The sequence below is a fragment of the Anopheles coluzzii genome, chromosome 3 (assembly GCF_943734685.1).
Source record: "Anopheles coluzzii chromosome 3, AcolN3, whole genome shotgun sequence".
Lineage (NCBI taxonomy): Eukaryota > Metazoa > Arthropoda > Insecta > Diptera > Culicidae > Anopheles > Anopheles coluzzii.
In genome coordinates, this window is record NC_064671.1 from 20,948,418 (window position 1) to 20,971,096 (window position 22,679).

Below are 22,679 nucleotides of genomic sequence, written 5' to 3' on the forward strand. Positions count from 1 at the left end.
AGCATGGTAATATAATCCGTACCCCCGGTTGAGCTAGAGCTCATTTGCTAATGAATGTAATAAAAGTAAAGGTATTAAGAAAACAATAAAAATGACACAACGTTTGTTTGGAGCGCTTTTATAATGTGTAACAGAAAAGTATTAAATTAAATGGTAGAACATTAGCCAATACTAATGAAAGTTAATCAATTATAAAATAAAAAGAGAGTAAAACAGAAAAGAGCAAAAAGAACGGAAGAGAACAGAGCAATCAAAAAGCAAAACTATAATAGAAGGTAAAACAAGCAACAATAGAACGAGATACACACACACACATACACTCACTAAGCAACTAGAGAAAGTGTGAGAGTGAGAGAGAGTAATGGAGAGCAAAAACTACTAGATCATGTGTCATTACAGTGCTGCACAAAAAAACGCCGACACCAGGCGTTAGAATTTTTGTTAGTAATTCCGTTTTGTTAAAAAAAAATGTATTTTTTTTTTATTATTTCAAATACATTTTATCATAAAGGATTGAAAAAATCAGGATTCAGCGGAATCCTTTTTTCCATTATTCCACTGTTTACCGTCACACACTCACATACAAACATCGTTTCAATCGCTCTCTACAGCTGGAAGACAATTTGTCGCCTGATGTGCGCCACAACTAACACTCTCCCGCACATCGCACACAGCAAAAATCACCTCCCCGCAAGGGGTTTGCCCACAAAGCGTGGGGGGGAGCATGAATGATGGCGGCTGCATCTCGATCGGGCGGGCCTTCCTCGCGCCGGGCTGGAAGCGATTGTGCACACTCTGTCGGTTGTTGCCGTTGCGGCTGGTTCATTGCTGCTGCTGCTGCTGGTGGTTGAAGTTGGTCGATTGTTTCGTTCGAGTACGGCGCGATAGCAAACCGGGGAACCGAGCCCCGGGACGGATCGTGCTGATCGTGAGTTATTGGGGGGTTTTGTGCGGGATTCCTGCCCCATTTGTCCCACTGGTTTGATCAGGTTTGTGAGCAGAGCTGATGGGCAATGGCAGTGCGCGCTTGCACTTACACAGCGAACGATGATAAGAGCCGTGCAGGAAGACATTACCTTTACCGTGAAGGTACTGTAGGTAGTGGCTGATAAAAAAATAGCCCCATTGAGGCATCTTGAGGCAACACCGCACAAGACACATCGAAGGTATGAGTCAAAAAGGCATTACGGTACGCAGACCAGCGCACAGGGAGTGATTGATAAGACGGTTCGATTAGATTACAGCGGTGACCAAACCTCTGCAGTCTCGTGTGTCTCTCCTGCTGCGGCAAACGAACGAACGAATCGCTACGACTTCCGCGCTCAACAGTCTCACCTGACATCGGATAGTGTGTGAACCGGTTCCTTGTCGCGTCGCGAGTTACCCGAGGGGAGATTGGCTCGATCTTTCACTTAGTGATAGCCATTAATTTCTTCTCTCGAAAGCAGTCTTAAAATCAGTGCGTGTGTGTGTGTGTGTGAATTGTTTCTGCACGATCCTCCTCGTCTAACTCCGACGCGGATAAGATCAACAGGTAGCCTTTCGGGGCCGTGTCGGTTTCTCCTTAGCATCTTGTTCCATCACACGTCGTCTCGTCGGCGTCTATTTCGTATTTTGCTCTTAAGACGGTGTGTTTCGTTGGTGTTTCCTTCTTATTTCCTCATAATTAACCCTTAGCATTTTTTTTGTTGTTGGTGTGTGTGCATGCGTGCGCCGATTATCAGCGCCAAACGGCGGTCCGATTTCACGGTCGTGTCACTCGCCGTTCGACTGTGTGTGTGCCCATCAATTGAGCCGCCCGAGCGCGCGTCCGGGCCCGTGATGGACGGGTCGACGGCGTCCGGGTCGACAGTCTTCGTGATGCGCTCAAGATGAGATGGCACCGTGTGACACTGTGTCACCGGCCGGACGGACAATCGGACCGACACCACACGCACCCCCGCCCGGTGGGTGCTTGTGTGTTTGTGCGTGATTAGGGGCGCAAAGCGTGCGCGTGCGTAAATTTTGAGCGAAAGAAATAGTGACAAAGTGGAAAAGTGGAAAAGTGGTAATAATAAAAAAAAATCTTTCCCGGCAAATCGTGCCACACTTCAAACGATTGTGGGACGCCTTTGAGAGGGGGCCCCGCTTTAAGAGAAGCGAAGTAAGAAGTAAGAAAGAGAACGTTAAAAATCGTTTTATGATGTTTTGAAAAAAAACAGCGTTTCATAAAATTAGGAAATAACGACAAAAGAGAGAAAGAGAGCGCACAAAAAAAATCAAAGTGTGGGAAGCATAGAGCAGCACAGCACAGGAAGGCGGGGTGATCCCTGGATGTGAAAATTTGACAGTTGAAAACACAGCGCCTACTACAACCAATTAAGCCTGGCCTGCTCGCTCCATAATCGTTGTGGTGCAACGGACGTCGGAGATGCACCCAAGGTGAACACAGTGATATCATGTGAATGTATTCGGAGTGTGTGTGCTCGCTATCACTGTGGATTACGAATACCGTGAATATGCGTGAACGTGATAATGAAATGGAAAAATAGATCACACCACCGAGAGGGTGTGTGAAATTCAAGATTGTGTTGTGAAGTTCAAGTGTTTCGCCAAAGTGTTCCAAGTGTGTCTGTGTGTGTGTTAGTGGCTCAGTCCCCCCCCCCCCCTCCTGTCCCCCTTTTAGTGTGTAGCGCGATGTATAAATTAATGTCAATTATGGCATGAAAATTAGTGACCAGCGGGTATTTGTTTTACACCAAAGTACGTGCACCGGTACGAGAACCGTGCGACTGTCCGACGCTCCGCCACCGTATCTAAACGGACTATTCTTACAACCTCATCGTGACATCGGAACCCCCCGGTAGTATAGTACAGTAGTACACTATTGAGCGGGGTGGGACCCTACTATCCCCTCTGCGGAATGACGAGTGTGGCGCGGGAGATACGTTAGTTACAGCACACCCGCGCGCGCGGTCATGTCATCGGCAGCAATGTTCTAATTAATGGTGCTACTGCTGCTGCTGCTTCTTCCTCGTTTGATCTGTGCGTGTGTGTGTGTGTGTGTAGATGGCCAGTGTGGCCACAGCGTATGTGCGCGAGAGAGAGAGTTTTGGGGCGTAAAAGTGCTGTGAGACAAAAACGGCGGTGATGTGCGTGCAAAGATTAATGCGAAGTTTAATTCCAAAAGCCGTCGTCCAGTGCCCGGGCCACCACCGGCCAGCGTAAAGATTAATGGTTGTTTTTTTGGTTTTAAAACCCAGGGGAATTCTTGTCGGTTGAACTATGTGTGTGATTTTTTAACGAGCAAAGGGGAATTGGAAGACAATTCTTGGCTAAACTTGATCCTCAAGAATGTTGTTTTGTTGAAGTATATTTTGGGGTGTATTAGTATATATATACAAACAAGAATTGGGGCTGCTCAGTACCAGTAATGTTGATCAAGACCTCACTCGTTTGCATGAAATGTGTACTGCTAGCCTGTCTAGGTCTCATCAATATCTCACTTATCTGTGAGGATATCAGTCGGTGGAGTGTGGCTCTTATCACTAAGACACTGGCGCATGTCCTATTATGAGGAGGTCTCCGCTTAACGTCCCATTGCAAGTGTGCACCAGTAGTATAGAGAGTGAGAGAGATAATGTAATCTGTTGTCCACCTGCACCAAGATCACGAACGCACACATATGACACGCGATGTGCCAGTAGTCTCTACAGTACAAACCATTCCCCAAGATCACGAACGTGCGCGCGAAAAAACTGTCTGGTTCGGGATATTGATAGCGTTGAAGTGTCTTCGTTTCACTGCCTCCCTTGCCGTTACTTCCCAGACGGCATTGTGTTTCGTTTAAATGACTTTTTTGTTTTGTTCGGCTTTCTATGGTTTATCTTGTCTCTAAAGCACTGTTCTAAAATTAGTCAATCTCTTCTGCTGCTGCTGCTGCTGCTTTGGCTATTGTTGTTGTGGATGACGGAACGGTGTCAGTGCGGGCAGAGAGCGTTGATTGGTTGCGTGGTTTGTGGTTGCGGGACCAGATGTGGTCACCAGCGCACGAACTTGACACGGCTGCGAACCTACACCCTCCACCCAGCTGGGGTTGGTTGATGGATCTGACGGATGTGAAGGGAAAAGATTGTCTCGCTGCTATTGCAAACCACTTTCGGGCAGGGACGGTTCTCTTCGGGTTTCGTACACAACACAGACGCGTCGGTTTGTCGCTCTTTGTTGTGAGGGTTTGCGAAGGAGTTTTCTTTTCCGTGGAGGAATACTTGTTTATCGATACACACTAGTACCACTCGCATCGCGTAAGGCGTTGTCGCACGTGTTTGGCAGTTCGGGGCAAGGCGTGATAAGTGACGATGACTTTTGCTTGACGTCACAGGTATTGGGTGAATCATTTTATGTTTGATAAGTGATTTTGGAATTCGATTAAAATGGTTAGGGCATGACTGCGTCATGTTTGGTCAAAGTTGGATATTTCTTGATGAGGTCATGAAGAGATTCATGCTGAGCATGCAATACTAAACAAAATCAACGATTTCTACGAAAATAGAATGAAGGATTTTGTATTCATTGGCCATTATAGGATTTCTTGTGCACTAAAAGCCCTATTATGAAGTTGTTACAATACTCCAGTTCCTAATATATATTCAATTTTCATAGAACATCAAGTAATGAACGAATGAAGTAGAACGAATGAACGAACCAAAATGATTCGTTATTATCATAATTAGGAATGGTTGATTTTGACACAAAAAATGCATAAATTGTGAAGGTTATATTTTTACGGAAATAAACTATTATAAGCTGGAATACTGCCATTCAAATGCCCATTATGCCGCAGGTCATTATTCTTTTAAGGCATGATTACAAGAGATTAAAAATTGTAGCCTCGTCTATGATTTTAATGTTACTAATACAAGAGCGACTCAAGGACTACATCTAATTTACTAAAGTCTTCTAGGATATATGAAATCATCTGAAGCAATAGGACTGGAGCCTTCCTTATTGATTATTCTATCGATCTGATACTGACATTCTGATGATACTGATGATGACTTATGTTCTTGTTCGTTACGACTCTTATTATTACAACGACTTTCAACTATATGACTATCAATCAAGATTTATATGGAAGAAATGTCACAAAGATTCCAAAATAGTATTATGAGAGCCCATCAAGAAGTCATCAAGTCTAGGTCAAGGTCTTGCTGTGTTATATCTTTCATTAATTCTATAAGCTTCCATCATCTAATAAGTTCTACACTACAAGATTCTACAATTTATTAGAATTTTGGTTTTTCTCTAGCTATTTTTGAGTCTATTATTAACAAATTTACACAATCATTTATTTATTTATTACACTGTGGTGATAATCATTCCTTATTGCTACATCACTATTTCTTGAAGTACAATTATTTGAACAAAACCTCAACCTCAAACCGATGTATATTGCACGTCCATTTTATAGCCTAAGGGGAATTGAAGCTAGTTGTAAACAGCTTTACTAGTATAAGCCCAAGTCCCAGCTGCAGTAATCCGCCCTGGTCCGGCACTAGAGTATATACCATAGTTTTGCTGTAGATAGTGGCTTGACCTGGACATGGATTCCAGCTCGGGCAAACCTTTACGTAACGCAGTTTGATAAGGGCAGCTGCATAACGTTCTTTCACGTACCGGGCGGCGGCAGTGCTGCAGAAAAGTGTGCCAAGAAATGAATCAAATCGCTGTCAAGCTAGCTGTGAGTCGCAGCAGAAGCGTCAAGGGTGTTGCCATTAAAAACTGTCCATCAAACGCCAACACCGACCATATAAACACACGCACGCACACACGCCGATGGGATTCACGTGCCCTTTTGAGTTGAGTGTTTCCAATCTTATCAGCAACTGGACGAACGCCAAAGGGGTCGATTAAACGCCGAACGCTCTAAAGAAATTCACCTTTGAGAGGTTCCCCGGCAGTTCTAAGACGAGGTCTAATGCGAGGAGAGGTACCTAACCACCATCAAAGCAATGTGGGGCAGTTAGTAAACAGTGTTCGCTTATGTAAAAACGCATCGACGAGTGTTTGTGTTTGTAAACATTGATCCGGACAACACACGCGACACGGTATACCACTTCGGCGGGGCCCACTTCCGACTGAAGTAGGCGAGTGTTGCGATTGTTGTTTGCTGTCACAGCCAGATCCGCCATCATCCGCCACCGGGAACGTCATGTTTGGCATGAGTTCAACAACACGTTTCGTGCACGGGATGAGCATCTTCGCAAGGATGCGGCCAGAATGTGTAGTTTTGAGCTGTTTGGAGCTGCAACCGAATGTTTGTCCGCTCCCCCCAGCATCATCGATTATTGGGGTAGTCTTGAAACGGTGTTTTTGAAACACTTTGTATTTCACATCACAAGTTTTAGTGCGTGTTTTACGGCGGTGATCGTTTCCCAAGTTACCCAGCAACAAATTCGTTTAATGCTGCCTTACCAATGCTGCTGCTCGGTTCGGCGATCGTATTGGGCATGCAAGCGATCGTTAAAACACGACAAGAATTTCTGTTTCATTGCTCATCCTACGCGTTTTGGGAAGTTGTTTGCGGTGGGATGTGAAGTAAGATGTGGTGGTGATGTATGATAGAGAGTGTTTGAGGAGATTTAAATCGTTTTAAATTAAACAAATAAGGGACGATCATGTAGTGAATGTTTTGACCAGTACAAATTCCTTTATTAATTAAAGTATGCAGAAGGAGAAGTAAGTTTAAAAAATCAAAGCCTCATTGTTTAAAATTATAAAAATAAGACAAAAAATGTTTTTAGCCGACTGTGAAGAAGAATATTTTGAGTTGCAAGATGTCTAACCAAGCTAAGCTTATAAGAATAAGCGATCCTTAGGATCAATTATTAATATTTAGAGCAGTTCAGCTAGATATTATCTGGAAACTTTTTAAGGTGTGTTTAGAGGTTCTGTACACGGATTTAGTTACCGTAAGATTTTACAGTACTTACCTCTGCTCTACCTACCTCGTATTTACTTTATATCTACTGCTCTGCTTTGCTGGTTACCTGCAATTGATAAATTATTATTTACTACAGTTTTGATAATTTTGAATTATTTTTTCATGTAGTTAGATGTTAGATGCTTTGAAATGTTTATCTTTTTTAATCCTGAAAGCAACTTTCAGTTTTTTTTTCACAATTAAAACTCTAACAAGTCTAATTTACTGTAAAATCAAAGAAGAAAGTTTAAGTAAAAATGAATATAATTGTGATCGGTTTTGGGAAGATAAAAAATATGTCGATTGCAATGCATTGGAAAATTTCAATAATGTACTTTTTTGGCACTTTAAAATCATCTAAATACAACTTTACTTCTACCAGTGTCCTTTCTATTGGCACATTTGTCCTATATCATCTTATCAACTAAAAAAAAAAAGATCCATTGTTTTTGCTGTCTCTTTCTCCTAATCAAACGTCACCCGCCGTCTGATTGCAATAAATTTACACTCAATAAGTGTAATCCTTAACTCACTCCCCACCAGGTCCACTTCACAACTCAAACCCGCACCACACAACTGTACCGATTGCCCTCTTGCCCATCCCGTGTTGTTTGCTTTGGCATTATTTACACCCCGCGCCGGTATCAATTTAAGAACAGGCAATAGATACTCGTAAAAATTGCTATTACTTGCGTGCCCAACCGCCACCGGACCGATTATTCGGTCCCGTCTTACCCGTCTGCACACTTTTTCGAGTGAGAGAAAAGTTTTGTGTTGTTGTGCTTTGGCTTTCGGGAGGATTTGCTTTGGGGGCCACTGATTTACGATCGCGCTGTGAAAGGAATTTAATGTACTTGCGGCCGCCAGCCCGAAACTGCGTAGCGCCAGAGTAGCCAGAGTTTGTGTATGTGTGTGTGTGTGTTTGTGTAAGTGTGATAAACGTACTCATAGTGTATTTTTTATATTTTGAGTAAAAAGAGCCTCTCCTCCTCTCCCTGTTTGGGTCGCGATGTTTGATGCCGTTTTGTGGCTGATGGTGGCAGTTGGTTGACTTCTTTCTGTTGTTACTATTTGGAGTAGAAAAAAATTATTAGTGTATTTTTAATGTTTCGGGAAAGGATGGTGGGAAATTATGTTGGCTGTGTATTTTTAGCAAAACCGGAACACGTATCTCGTTCTGTCCTTTTCTCACGCTGCGATCGTAAAAAAGCGAACTGTGTTTCTAAAAAAGAGGTTTCCCCAGCAAAGTTATTGCCACTGTTTAGTGTTTAGAGTTTAAAAATATGTGTCTGTGTCTGTGTTGTTACTGTTTACTCCTTCCTTTCTCTACCCACTAGAGAAGAAGGGTGGGTTGTAAAAGAATTCAAGTGTAAATTATTCTATTGTCTCGCAGGGACGGCGTGAACCATTCGTTGCTTATTTATTGCAATCCCATCCCGCTGGCCGTAGTTTGTGATTTGTTTTGCTCTAAATGAATCCGTCACTGTGAGTGGGTGTGTTTTTGTGTGCCTTTTTCTCAATAGGGATCGCAATCCCAACCACTGGAGCAACAGAACCTCGTGTGTGTGCGCGGAAATAATGCTAATAACGGCCCGTGAGCGTCCGTGTCGATCGAACTCAATCGATGAGAGATCCTCGTGCGTGCTGTGATAGTATAGTTTAAAGTAAACGAGTGAAAAGCGTACATGCGCTGCTGTAGGCCGTAGTTTCCTTCGCTTCTCCCACGGCTTCTCCAACGATGGATACGCAGGAACAGAACCAGGTGGAAATACAGTCAGTGAACCCGGTACCGAACAGGCGCCCGATCAACGATCTGCACTATACCGCCATCAACAGTAACTTCCGGCAGCAGAGCAAGCTAAACAGTGGTAGCAACACATCGCCACCGGGCAGCTCCGCCGGTGGTAGTGAGGAAACGAAGGCCTTACTTCCGACGGTGGGGCCAAGTGGGCGCAAGTTTGTGATCGTACCATGCCAGACGGGTGGAGCGATCGGAGACCCAGGTGGAACGGTCCCTAGTGGCAGTGGTGGTGTGAATGGGGCCCCGATAGTGAAGGTAGAACCTGGTGAGGGTTCGCTGTCGAGTGGACCGAGCTCGATCACAGTGCCCACGGCACCCGTTGGGACGTATTTGAAGCCGAAATATTTCAACAGTCTACGATCGGTACGATCAGGTAGGGCAGAGTGTGTGCACAGTAACAATAAATGCCATCTTAAACCAATGCCATCCTCTCCAAACAGCGAACGATCCGCAAGGGTTGGCGAATGTGCAGCAGCCGCAAACGACGATCGCCCGCAGCGGTTCGTACATATTCAGCGATGTCGGAGGTACGCCGCGGCTGTTTTCCGATGCCACCTCGATCCGATCGCTCGCCTCGATCGGGATGGGATCGACCGATGGGCGGCGTATGGTCATCCGGCGGGTGCCGAACTCACCGAACGAGCTGCTCACCATGATTAACCCACCGACGTAAGTTGTTCGTAATGCAGGAGCTCCAGGAGCGGTTGGAGTCACTACTCTTAAGATATCTCGCAGTGCCTGACGGTAGCGCGTAAGATCATTATCTCACACTAAATGGTGCGTAGTAGTGCGGGATGGTGAAGAATTATTCAATTGAGCAGATTCTCCATCTGAACGGGGAGGGATACAATTCAAGGGAAAGTGATTAACGCCCCGACACGCGATCGTGCGTGCCATTGCGTGACGCACAGGCAGCATTTCTTGCGCTAATAATGACCCAGATAACAGCGTTCCGTGCGTTATTAGATTACACAATTGTTGAGGGATAATGGAATCAAATTGAGTTAGCGATGCTGCACCTTTTTTCGACAGCAGCAGCAGTAGCATTGACAATGTACGATAAAGCAGGTACTAGAATGTCGTTTTCGCCTTCGAACTCATCGGGAGCGCTCAAGTTCTATTGAAGTCAGACAACGACAGAGAGAGAGAGAGCGCGCGAGCGTCAAACAGTTGCAATTACCTCCAATCTTGTCCGCAAAGCGGGAGTTTGTGGTTTACCACAATCGTCTGTTTATATAAGGCGCAGCCGCGCTGTCAGGCTGCATCAATCTCTCGCAAACGTGCGACCACCGAAAGCCCAATCTCATCGCACACAGCGTGGCACGTTGCCGTCTGATATGAATGCTTAAATTTGTCAACCCACATTTTGCGCCGAGTCCCCACACACACACACACTGCGACAGAAAGACAGTTTGAGGTTTCGGAAAGTGTCTCTGCGCACGTCTGGCGAAATGAGGTCAGCTGCTCCACCTCCCACCGGTGCCCTGTGAATTATGCGGATTAAATTGGCACCGGCGGAATGGAGCGTGGACGTGGTCATTCCACGCGCCAGGTCGCTTAGGCATCGCTGTGGCTAACATTCCCCGGTCCGGTGTCGTTCTAATCCATTCAGCCGAGTTCGGCTCAATTGAGGAAATTGTCATCAGCGGGGATGTGCTGGTACAGGGGAATTGCGTTCGATTAGCCACTCCGGTCCCCCTCCCGCTGGTTTAAGGTACGCGCGGGGTGACAGCACTCGAAAAATGGCCCAGTTAGTAGTAAGTAGCACTATGTCTGTTGCAAAATGTGTCACTGATTGTGTGGAGGGAGGGACAGTGTGCGAATAATAATAATGCAGCGTTGCAGAGCAAATGGAAAGAATCACAGGGTTTGTATCACACTGGTAGGTGGAAACGATCTACAAAAGGACACTTGACAGGCGTGTTTTGAGATCGTAAAACTCAAATTTGTGTTGGCAACTGCTACAACCCATTTACCATAATCAAGAATCAGACGCTCGTTGTTCTTGAGCAGTGAATTTGACGTTGAATGGATGTTTTATACATTCTAATAAGACTATTGGGTGGTGGTTTAATGGTATTCGTTCCCGGCTCCTGTAAATCCCCAAAGAGGATAAAGAAGGGAAAATGTTATTATCACCATTATTAGGAGAACTTTTCATACAAATCGTTTGAAAGCTTTTTTTGTCATTGTTAGTGAGTAAAGCACGCACAATCCGTTCTTCATTTAGATGCAATGTTTTCAATAAATAATGAGGTTCATTAAGCAATCTACTTTTAGCATATAAATATTTGGATCATTGAATATGCCTCCGTTTTTTCAGCAAAAGTTTTATGATTTTCTGCATACTTCTGTAGTTATTATTGACAATCAACTTATTGACGTAAAGTTCTACGCAGTCATTCCGGGATATACAGGCTTTCGAGGCTTATGAGAACTTATACAGACTTTAATTCCTTCTTCTTCTTCTTCTTCTTCTTCTTATTCTTCTTCTTTGGCACAACCACCTTTGTCGTTCAAGGTCTGCCTGAAGCACTCCAATGGGCTTGGTTTTCAGTGACCCATTCGGGGCTTGGGGCCATGACGGGCATGTTTTTGAATCGTTCGAGTTAACGACTGTACCATGAGACCGGCACTTGTTGACTTGCGAATAATGTATTTTTATATGGTATGTTGGGGCTCACGATTCTTTTATTGAGTTTGAAAGTGATTATTTAGCTTTGTAATCCCATACCATACTAATCACTATTTTTCGCAAAAGTTTTGGAAAAGAACAGCTTGTATTAAGGGTTACAGAAGCTTTTATCAAGATCTTGTTGTTTGCATTTCTTTCCTCAAGTCTAAGCGTTTTTATTTTGAAAAGGTTTTGTGCCACGATGCCAATTTATTTGCAGTTACTACATGTTAGCATTAAATCCTCCAGATTTTCATTTAATACGTTAGCCATGGCTATTCCTTGTGCTGTGATTGATTAGGAGACATGTGGAGAAGCTAAATATGTATCATTTTATGTGTAAATCAATGCAATAGCTTCTCTTATATGAGTTGTATGTATAATGTAAATGTAAATTTTTCTCATATTTTGTGTCTAAGAGACTGGCTTTTATATGTATTATACAGATATAGTGAGATGCAGTTTATCTGGCTGTCCGTATATCCGTGTTTTTGAAAAGTGGCAGTTCAATGCATAGCTGACGTTTTGTGCTGATGCGGATATCTGAAAAGAAAACAGGATGTTTAAAAAACTGACTAGCTTTTACCAAAACATAATGCCAATTAATAGAAATTACCTTAAACCATTTGTGATAACAACCATACTTGGACCCATTATCCGTGTTATTCCATTGCACAATGAAACATTAGCCTATTGAAATATCACGATAAAAGATGCCTGAAAATGGTTTGAATGCTTTCGTACTCAGGTACTCAGCTATTGCTATTGTACCTCATAATAGCTATTGTTTCTCTAATCTCCACTCCAAAAGAAAGCCAATGACAAAAACAATCTTTTATTGCATAATTGGCATCATACATGTTGTTAGCCTCCACACTAGCTAACTTCCTTATGAGATGTCATTAACGCGTATAGGCCTTTCTTCCCCACATAAGGGAGTAAAACACTAAACCTTATTACCTGGCCGGTTCGTTCGGTTTGTTTGTGTAGTTTTTTTTGCGTGTAGCTCAGTATCAGTGTCTGCTGCTCCATTTCAAGGCACACGAATCATATCTCCCGCCAGCAGCTGCCGGTCGCTTGGCAAAGGCCGTGAATTCGGTGGACAAATATTTAACCATCGTCATAAACCAACTGAACCATTAGCGTGTCACTGTGCGCAAACGTGTACTTGACGTTGCCGGACCAGTTTCCCCTTCTGTCGCACACGCTTACCCTCGTTCCGTGCCCAATGCCTCGCAGAAAGAGACAGTTTGCTTTGCTGGGCGATTAAAGTGTCCGGTTGGATGATAAATATCGGATATAGTGCGATAACGAGCAGTGATCTACAAGAGCGAGAATACAGTGCGCAGAAGGAGAGTTGAGCTGTAATTTTCTTAAATCAGCTGTTAAGTAATTTAACAATTTAACTAATGCGATCAAAACATGTTAAAAATGTGCTCTACATGCATTATTTTATTATAATAATATTTATATTTCAATACACTATCTTCACGTACGCTGCTCCATCTCCGACTGTACCGTAAATGGAATTCAGACCACATATCCTCCGGCACGACCATTGTTGTCACAGACGATTATCACCTGCCCTGATATGACGTAGATGGACCGTATTGCACATCCGAAAGGCTGGTGGCTGGTGCCATGTCGTGGCAGGGAACAAAAAGAACGCCCAAAAGCTTGGATGTTGCCACGGGGGGCCAGCACAGTCCACTCAGTGCGATCCGGAACGTGAACCGGTACGAATCGCTCCAGGCTTCGATCCAGTTTTAGCAGGGATCAAGGGGTCTTAGTGGTGATTTAAAGATCCTTGGTGTTGTGTCCCGTGATCTCAATCGTGCTATCGCTGCCGCAAGCTCAGGCAGACCAAGGAAAAGAGCTTAAAGTTTAACTCTCGTAGACAAAGTGTATCACTTGTCGCGCTTTGAAGTGAATATGGTGTAGTGTTGTGAGAGTTTTTGCAACTTTTCAAAGCACACCCATACATACGCGTTCAGAATGAGTGTGCAGGGCGGCTGCAAGCTAGAGCCTACGGCTAATGGCGTTGAAAGGATCGAGCATCATCAGCCGTTAAAAATGCCTGTTCAAGCGAATGGAACACCCGGATCGACAGATAGAACGCCCCTGATGACGGGGATACCGAGTTACCCGAATAGTCCGGTCATGATGCGAAGATACATTGGAGAGTAAGTGAAGCAAAGGGTAACAAAAGCAAGTTGAGTTTTAAGTGATCAACACGAATCCTCAAACAGTGCCTGTGAGATAATTTTGATTTGCTCGTACAAGAGATAAGCATTTAAGCAAATGTTAAAGAAATTTATAATCAGTGACCTTTCCTAGGTTTGTTGACAGCATACAACATCCGTCCAGAGATGAGGAACACGTGTGTTTAACTATTATGTGCGGCTTTTCATGCTGGATTAAGATTAGGAGGAGCTAGCAGCGTCTGATTTTTAAGCATTCGCATGTTCAAGCGTCCGTAGACTTTGCCTTAGTGGTATTTGTCTTGGTCCAGAAAGTCAAGCATTTTATAGATATGTTGTTAGATTTATGTCTCACACACAATGGTTACATTTTTGCAACGGATGATAAGAAAAGGCGTTCCTGGCATGCCGATGGCGGCACATCTAGAGCACAATGAACAATTGTATTTAACCGAACTCATACGTACTTTTGCCACATTTCGCTCATCTCCAAAAGTTCATTGCACAAACCGCAAACGGTCTGGAATTGTGCAAGATATCATTTCACGAAACACAACTCCTCGATGGCATTCCTCTCGGACAAACCCGATCGTTCTCAATTTCGATGGTTCTAGTAGTATGTCGCGATGATTGTTCATTTCCGTCATTTCATTTAGAAACGGCTGAATTTTGATGCTTTTACTGTATACTCACACAAACGGCACGCAGACGATGAAGACCCGAAAGACTTTTCATGTCAGTGAAGAGCGCTAATTATGTGAATCATATGATGAGGACAAACATTTCCCAAAAAAGTCGTATGTAAACGATTGGTAAATAAGATTGTCCGGCATCCAAAATAGATCACAGTATCATATTTATTGCTATCCTTGGCGATGAACGATAATGATCGTGTAATTCACTCGGTGTAATGCTCGACTCGATCGATTAACACTTCTACCAGACCAAATAAACGAATGCGAAGGAATGTTGAGACATACGATAGCCGTTTGCTGATACGGGCTGAAATTACATCCCTTCGGTGGAGGCTTCGGGGTGCTGCGACCTTGCGCCGTGTTGTTTGTACTCGTGTGTGTGTGAGTTTGAACGATGTTAATTAGTTAGTGCAACACGATCGCTGGTGGAAGGTGCTGAATATCCAAAAACCGATATTATGCTCCCAGCAAAGCAGGAAGTGAGCTTATCCCTGTTCAAACAGTTGTAGGGGAAAAAAGTGCTCCAAATCCGCTTTTGGTTATGTGATAACAGGAAGTCTTTTGACACCTTGTGTGCGCCGGACAAGGGAGAACGTTTCGTGTTTGTTGTTTGAATATTGTTTTTCTCAATGGTTTGACTACTTTAAATCTGGATAGTTAAGTTACCATTTAGACTGCAGATGCTAAATAGTCATTCTATTGGCACCTCAAGGTCTTAATTTATGCTTCAATGTTGATGCCATGAATTTGTGATCTTAATTTCATTGTGAATCTTCAAAAATAACTTAAAATAAGGCTTTGTCAATTGTTCTCTACTAAGAAACTGTTATTAATCCTCTTCCAACCACTCTTTTGCAGCCCACCCGATGAAACGTACGAGAATGAAAGCTACGGCGGCATGTCGGATGATTCCGATCTTGATAATCTCAAACCGCGCAAGCAGCACTGGGCGAACAAGATGCAGTTCGTGCTGGCCTGCATCGGATACTCGGTCGGGCTGGGAAATGTGTGGCGATTTCCGTATCTGTGTTACAAGAGTGGAGGAGGTAACAAACGACACCAGCACCGCCCGCAGTAGCGTTGACCCTCTAACGCGGACCCCTCTTCCCGTTTTCGCAGGTGTGTTTCTCGTGCCCTACTTCATCATTCTGCTGATCTGTGGAATACCCATGCTGTTCATGGAGCTGGCCGTCGGCCAGTATACGGGCCGCGGACCGATCGGTGCACTAGGGCAGCTCTGTCCACTGTTTAAAGGTAGGTAGCAACGTTAAACCCTAAATGTCACACTACACAAAGGGTTCGTCGCTTGTAGCTAGCGCGAGTCGTTCGATGTGCCGACAGGCGGTCGTTAAATTTAGAATTAATTTCTCCCCCAAAACCTCACCCAATTAAGCAGGCTCTGTCAACAGTGCACTTAACAAATGAACGCAAATAAAGCTGCGCTGCCAGCAGGTTATGAATGAAGCCGGCACACAGGGGCTGCCGCCGGGAGGAAATCTAAATTGTGAATGACGGCTCAATTCATTAATGGCACGCTCGGATGGCAAACCACCCGGGAGCACTAATGATCAGCGAGTTCAGCAGTTGGAGAACTTTATTCCCTTCTTCCTCCCTAGCGCTTTACCTCCGCTTCTGCTCGACCCTAGACCGAGGTCAGTTGGGTTATAAATCTCGACCGAACCTTACCGCTTGATCTCGCTCCGGGAACAGTGGCGTGAAATAGCTCTGACTGGGTAGGCGGGTTGGTGATGTCACGACGGGACAAGAAATGTGTTTACACAGAGCTTCCTGCTTTGGTGGGGACAAGCGAAACTCGTGCTTTACAAGTTTGCTAATGGATTACAGTAATCAATTATAAATGCGCACAGGGCTTCCAACTGGAGGAGCGAATAGAGGTAGCAGCAAGTATTTGTTTGGTTTGTTTTTATTATTTAAAATCATTAAACTGTCTTTTTCATGCACCAAACCAAACATAAACGAATTTTTGAACATTATTTTCTATCCTAATCTGCTCTCTGAAGCTCTCTGAAAAATCATAAACAGTTTAAGAAGGTTTAATTTTATAGAAAATTATGTACTACTTTTACGGAACATCAACCTTTGGTTGGTTTAATGCTTCACAATTTCATTTTACTTTATTCTATCATTAATAAATGTAACCAAAATTTTCCATGTTCACTTTAAATTCATGTCTAATTACCACTTAAAGAAGTTGTTTGTGCTGTATTTAATTCATTTAGTCATTTTGGACACGATCAATCATCTTGCCTAAGTGTTCTCCGCATTTAGACAAGAGCACCCCCGACAGCACATTGTCAACACTTACAACAATCAGCCGCTGATTGATGGAACAGTTATTAAAGAAGAATTGTAAAAATCAACACTTGTTAACTGCGATGGAATGCACTTTACCTGCATCTGCAACCGTTCCAACCATTCCTCCCATCGTACCAGCAGTAGCAAACTAAACGGTGTCGGTGACGGTGTCGCATTTATTTATGCTAATGACCAACAACCCCCTCGCAGCGTGGCTGCTGAGTACGGCAGTGAAGTGTCAATCATTAATCATTGCTCGATGGCCGATGGCGCGCAGCGGCACTGTGCAAAACGAAAGTGTGCGTACTGGTGATCGTGTTTTTTAACATAATCGCTGTTGAATCGTACGCCTCGCCAGGCCGATGCTTAACGGTGGGCAGTCAACGCAGACAGCTTGGCACCTGGTTTTAATAAACGGTCGTTTTAACTGTCTTACGCCTTCACGAATAGAAATAAGAGAGGGATAGGGGAAGTAAAAAAAAATGTAAACACACACACACACACACACACACACACACACACACACACACACACACCAACCAGGAACAAGTTACGATCGACGGACCGCCCATTTGTGTACCACTGGCAAGATGGCGATCACGCGTGGCTGAATAAATCATTCATTAGCACCCGCGCCAGATCGATCGTCCATATCTTGTGATCGATAAATAATGCATGCGCAATGCGACTGTAAAGAGGAGGGAGGGATCGATAAGGGAGTTCGCTGCTAACGGATTTAATGGGAGGTAGACATGATCCGGTGGTTAATCGAGCAGTTAAACGGTTATTTGCATTGTTTTGTTCGCGCCAGCACCCCCCTATACTTACGGGGAAAGCTGTCACAATAAATCATGAAAATTTAAATACCATTTTAGCTACAGCGTGTTGAGTGAGGGAGGATAAAAACAAGCAGCCAGCAGCAATTGGGAATGTGGTTGTTGCATTATTGAGTTAGGTTAAGGTGTGGAGAATGGTTAAAGGTTTAAAAATAGCGTTGAAAAAATACACACGATTCTAAGCCGTTAGGTCATCTCCATCCCATATTGAACAGCGCGTTTCAATTGATCGATTTTTAATGAAGCTTCTTCTGCCTTTGGGAACAGCTTGATGATCGCCACTCGTACCGAACTGAAGCAGCATTTTTTAATGATAATTTAATAGCATCGCTGATGCATCCGACCCTCAGGAAGGAAATGGCATGGATAGAGAAGCCTTTTGATTTATTGCACAGCAATCGGACGCATTAATTAGATGGCCATGCATTTCCGCACCATAACGCACCACGTGGCGACTGTTGCGCAACGTACGCGAATGACACCGCGTGCCGTCTGTAATCAGAGCCATCGTTTCATAACAATGCTTTCCCGCTCCCGCACCCCCCCCCCCCCCTCCCCCTTGACAATTGTCATCCGAATCCGGCTTTGCGTACACGAATGGTAGAGAACGAAACAAAAATGCATTCTAAATGGCATTAGATCATAGTGAGATTGCAGTTGCAGTGGATATAAAAAAACGCATACACGCGTACCGGGGCGGCCGGTTTTGTGGTTTGTGATTTGAGCCATAATATGCGCATGCAATGACAGAATGATTTTATATATGTGGCACACTACTAAGCGGATTTTTTGTTTACGAGGTCCATTGAGGTATCTAATGTTGTTGGGCAATTGAGCCCTTTTTTGTTCTTCTTGTTAAAAGTACAATAGTTGTAGTCGGCAAAAGCCTTGTTTAATGCATTATTATGGTTGACTGTCTGTGATTTGTTTGCCTTTAAAATTGATGTTTAAAAAAATTAAGCTAGAGTATCAGGTAATTTTAAAGATGAACAAGCTGTTAGCTGTTAAAATGCAACTGACTGTATACATCTGAATATAATGAGTTCCGTGAACCAGTGACTCATTTTTTCAATTATCCTATATTACAAAATACAAACAACTACCATGTATCATGTAAACTTCTCGCTATATGCGGCGGTATGGTTGAATGTATAGTATTAAATTCAAATATGTAATGGGGCATGACTATTATATTCAGATACTACTGTACATATAGAGCCTAAAGATAACTAGTTAATTGCTAAAACATGTCTCCAGCCTATTCAGAAGTTTCCTTTCGGGATTGTTTATACTAGTGATGTGCTGTATGGAGCGCACCCACCACTCCGATCCGACTCCGACTATTGTTAGTTCGATTCCGACTCCAGCAAAATGGAATCACTAGATCCGCCCGGAGTCGGAGTCGTCCGGAGTCATCCGGAGTCGTCTGGAGTCGTCTGGAGTCGAACGACTCCGAACGACTCCGACTCCGGACTACTCCGAACGACTCCAGACGACTCCGAACGACTCCGAACGACTCCGGACGACTCCGACTCCGGACGACTCCGGACGGCTCCGAACGACTCCGACGACTCCGAACGACTCCGAACGACTCCGAACGACTCCGGGCGACTCCGGACGACTCCGAACGACTCCGGATATTAGAGCGCGGACCTACCTTCCGGAGTCAATTCCGAATTTATCGAAGTCGGATCGGAGTCGACTCCGGATTTTTGCCAACTTTACCCATCACTAGTTTATACCTTTTCCATCTGAGGTCATACTTTGATCGTTATCCAATTACAAGTGGGAGAACGATTATTGTAACTGATCCTAAAATATATACTAAATCTAATTAGATTCTCTGACGTCTTCGGTGACTTGCGTGGGCTATAGGATCTATAATTATTTCAGTGGTCCCTAAATAATGTAATTTGTACTTCATGTACCTCTTCAAACACGAAGCTTTTACCTGGAAGTATTTTTTACTAGTCGAGGATCATAACTATTTGTCTATAAAATTACATGTTAAAACCAACATCCCTCAAATAGCGGAATATCAAACCTATTCTCATTCATCCTTACCCAAGGTACCGGTCTGGCGAGTGTGGTCGTTTCATTCCTAATGTCCACGTACTACAGTGTGATCATTGCGTACGCAATCTACTACTTCTTCACCTCGTTCCGGCCGGAGCTCCCGTGGACGGACTGTTCGCACCGCTGGAACACACCGGACTGCTGGATACCGGAGCGCCTGAAGCACAACCTGACGCGCCCCGACATGTCCCGCACACCGACGGAGGAGTTTTTCGAGTAAGCCATCGCACATCGATCTCGGACTCAGGCTTCTTCAATAACCATTTAAACTTTGCCTGTTTTTTTCCACAGAAATAAAGTGCTTCAGATAAGCCACGGCATTGAGTATCCGGGTGCGATGCGCTGGGAGCTGGTAGCGTGCCTGGTCTGTGCCTGGATACTGGTGTACTTTGCCATCTGGAAGTCGATCAAATCGTCGGCGAAGGTACGCTACCTTACCGCCACCCTGCCGTTCGTGCTGATTGTCGTATTTCTTGGCCGCTCGCTCACACTGGAAGGAGCGGACAAGGGACTGCACTACTTCTTCCGCCCGAACTGGGAGGAGCTGGGTAGGGCTAACGTGAGTACAGTCTTGAAGTCATCTTATGCTGGAGTCGTACAATCACAATCTTGCCACCATACCCGCAGGTTTGGATCAATGCCGCAGCGCAGAACTTCAACTCGATCGGTATCGCCTTCGGTTCGATGATATCGTTCGCCAGCTACAACAAGTACAACAACAACATCCTGCACGACACGCTGGCAGTGTCGTTTGTGAATGCCATCACCAGTCTGCTCGTTGGCATCTTTGCCTTTGCAACGATCGGTAACATAGCGCTCGAGCAGAACACGACGGTCGAGAACGTGATCAGCGGTGGGCCCGGGTTGATCTTCGTGGTGTATCCACAGGCACTGGCAAAGATGCCGGCCGCTCAGCTGTGGGCCGTACTGTTCTTCTTCATGCTGCTTTGCTTGGGTTTGAACAGTCAGGTAAGATCACTGAGAGAGACTTATTGGAAGCCTGTTCTTTAAATTAATTCCCTCTTTGTACACTCTCCAGTTTGCGATCGTCGAAGTTGTGGTTACCTCCATACAGGATGGATTTCCGCGGTGGATCAAGCGCAAGCTCGTCTACCACGAGCTGCTGGTGCTGATCGTGTGCGTCGTCTCGTTCTTTGCCGGGCTGCCCAATCTCATACAGGGCGGGATCTACTTCTTCCAGCTGATCGATCATTATGCGGCGTCTGTTTCGATCATGTTTCTGGCCTTCTTTGAGACGATCGCGATTGCCTGGTTCTATGGCATCAATCGGCTGTCGAAGAACGTAAAGCAAATGACGGGTCGGTATCCGTCGTTCTATTTGCGGTTCTGCTTGCTGATCGCTGTCCCACTGCTGTTGATCGTGAGTTAAAAGCGGATTTTCGGGGGAATACTGTAAGACTTGACTCATTTGTTCTATGCTCTTCCAGTCACTGTGGATATTTAGCTTGATCAACTACGAAGCGCCAACGTATCACAACGGAAAGTATCACTATCCGGGCTGGGCCCACGGGCTTGGATGGACCATTGCCTCCGCGTCCTTGGTTTGCATTCCATCCTATGCCGTGTATCAGATCGTTCGCGCTGAGGGCAATACGTTCGGCGAGGTAGGCGGAATTGTGGCGTGATCGTGTAGAACTTGAGAGTAATTTAACCTTGATCTCTTCTGCAGAAACTGTTAAACACACTGAAGCCAAACATCTACGAGTGTAAAATATGTGGTGAACATCATTGCGATCATGACTTTCCCGATGAGGAACTGGGACCGGAAATGACAATCGTGGAGTCAACATCCGGTGCTCCGCTCATACTGCAGCCGCCTCCTCCCGGACATCTACAGTACACACAGCTGCAGCAGCAACAGCAGCATCAACAGCAACATCAGCAATCACAAGACGAGCCAATGCTGCGTACCACCAATACTAACAGTCCTCCTCCAACCACTAACGGTCCACAGAATTCAAACTCTAACGGCGATACGCGATGATCCCCTTTGGTGCAAAAACCGTTGATCGTACCAATGACAAACAAAACATTGGAAAATTTAACCCATTTCTAGGTAATTGTTTAGCATTACAGATAAAAAACACAGCAAACCCCCAACCCCAACGTGTGCGGATAAAAGACAACTCAATAATTTTAGTTACAAACAGTGTGTCACCACCATCCACCCCAAACTTAGTTACCATATTACGTGAGCACGTGATCGTGCATTCGTCGTGAAAGGCACCATTCTAATCCATTATCCGTAGACGATCGAGGCACGATCGCTACGATGCCGTGTTCATGCCTGTTTGCTCTTGGCAGCGATACGAGCCAATGAGCGAGTCTAGCGTTTTGGGGCGTCGTTACCTGGGCAATCATTGTACCAGGCTTTCTTTCTTTCTACTAGCGTGTAATATCGTGCAGGCTCCAAGAGCTTGCCGCTTCGTCGATGGTTGTGTAGAGAATTCGGAATCGTTCGTTAATGTTTTAATTTCTTCAGTGACAAACCAAGTTTAGTCGTGGCCTAGGAATAGAACGAATAAAAAGATGTACGATATTTGTAAAGCCCGGCTAGGCTCGGTTTCTGGAAAGTAATAAAGTCAGAATACTAAAGGGTGTCTTATTATTTGGGGATCGTTCCAGGTACTACTTGCAGGAGATGGTACTGAACTTATCCCAATCCTGGAGCCGATTTAGAGTTGCACCTCTTTCGGAAAGAAACTGCTTCTGATCATGTGTTATCCCTGAACAATGGATTTAGCCTTCAACATGGTCTTTGAGATATTCCACTTCAATCCACTACGGACTTTAGCACCAATCTGGAGTTGGGTTATCTGGAGGTAACTCTAATTCTGACTAGGATGACTCTGGTTCAGACTCTTTATCAGGAGCCGCCTGGAATTGTCAGGAACGGTTCAAAATCATTCAAAATCTTCGGAATCGTTGAAATTGTAGGAATCGTCCAAAATCTTCCAGAATTATCCGGAATCGCTTTGGAATCGTCCGGACTTGTTCATAATCTTTCCGGACTGTCAAGAACCATCAGAATTCCAAACGAGTACAAACGGTGCCAACAGTTTCTACCCACCAGAAATGATTTCGATTTTATGTTAGCC

The 22,679-nt window shown here is 44.5% G+C and overlaps 1 protein-coding gene across 11 annotated transcripts; it reads left to right on the top strand.

The window, feature by feature from the left end:
• The first annotated feature begins 787 nt into the window (after window positions 1–787).
• On the top strand, window positions 788–22,176 carry LOC120954887 (sodium- and chloride-dependent GABA transporter ine). Of its 11 annotated transcripts, none has more exons than XM_049608250.1 (11): window positions 788–928; window positions 8,355–9,135; window positions 9,203–9,431; window positions 15,191–15,378; window positions 15,452–15,586; window positions 19,554–19,776; window positions 19,852–20,119; window positions 20,188–20,529; window positions 20,600–20,941; window positions 21,009–21,185; window positions 21,251–22,176. In XM_049608250.1, the coding sequence occupies exons 2-11, from the start codon at window positions 8,700–8,702 to the stop codon at window positions 21,563–21,565; spliced, it is 2,655 nt and encodes an 884-aa protein (XP_049464207.1). In that variant the 5' UTR covers window positions 788–928; window positions 8,355–8,699; the 3' UTR covers window positions 21,566–22,176. The 11 variants fall into 11 exon arrangements, with proteins under 11 accessions (XP_049464207.1, XP_049464210.1, XP_049464211.1 ...); XM_049608253.1 differs by having other exon boundaries at window positions 8,411–9,135; XM_049608254.1 differs by having other exon boundaries at window positions 8,452–9,135.
• Window positions 22,177–22,679: the final 503 nt, after the last annotated feature.

Bases quoted from the DNA above. Each gene is read 5' to 3' on its own strand.
- LOC120954887 (XM_049608250.1), top strand. From the start codon at position 8,700: ATGGATACGCAGGAACAGAACCAGGTGGAAATACAGTCAGTGAACCCG. The intron at 9,136-9,202 runs GTAGGGCAGAGT...CTCTCCAAACAG, and splicing joins TCTACGATCGGTACGATCAG to CGAACGATCCGCAAGGGTTG. The intron at 9,432-15,190 runs GTAAGTTGTTCG...ACTCTTTTGCAG, and splicing joins ACCATGATTAACCCACCGAC to CCCACCCGATGAAACGTACG.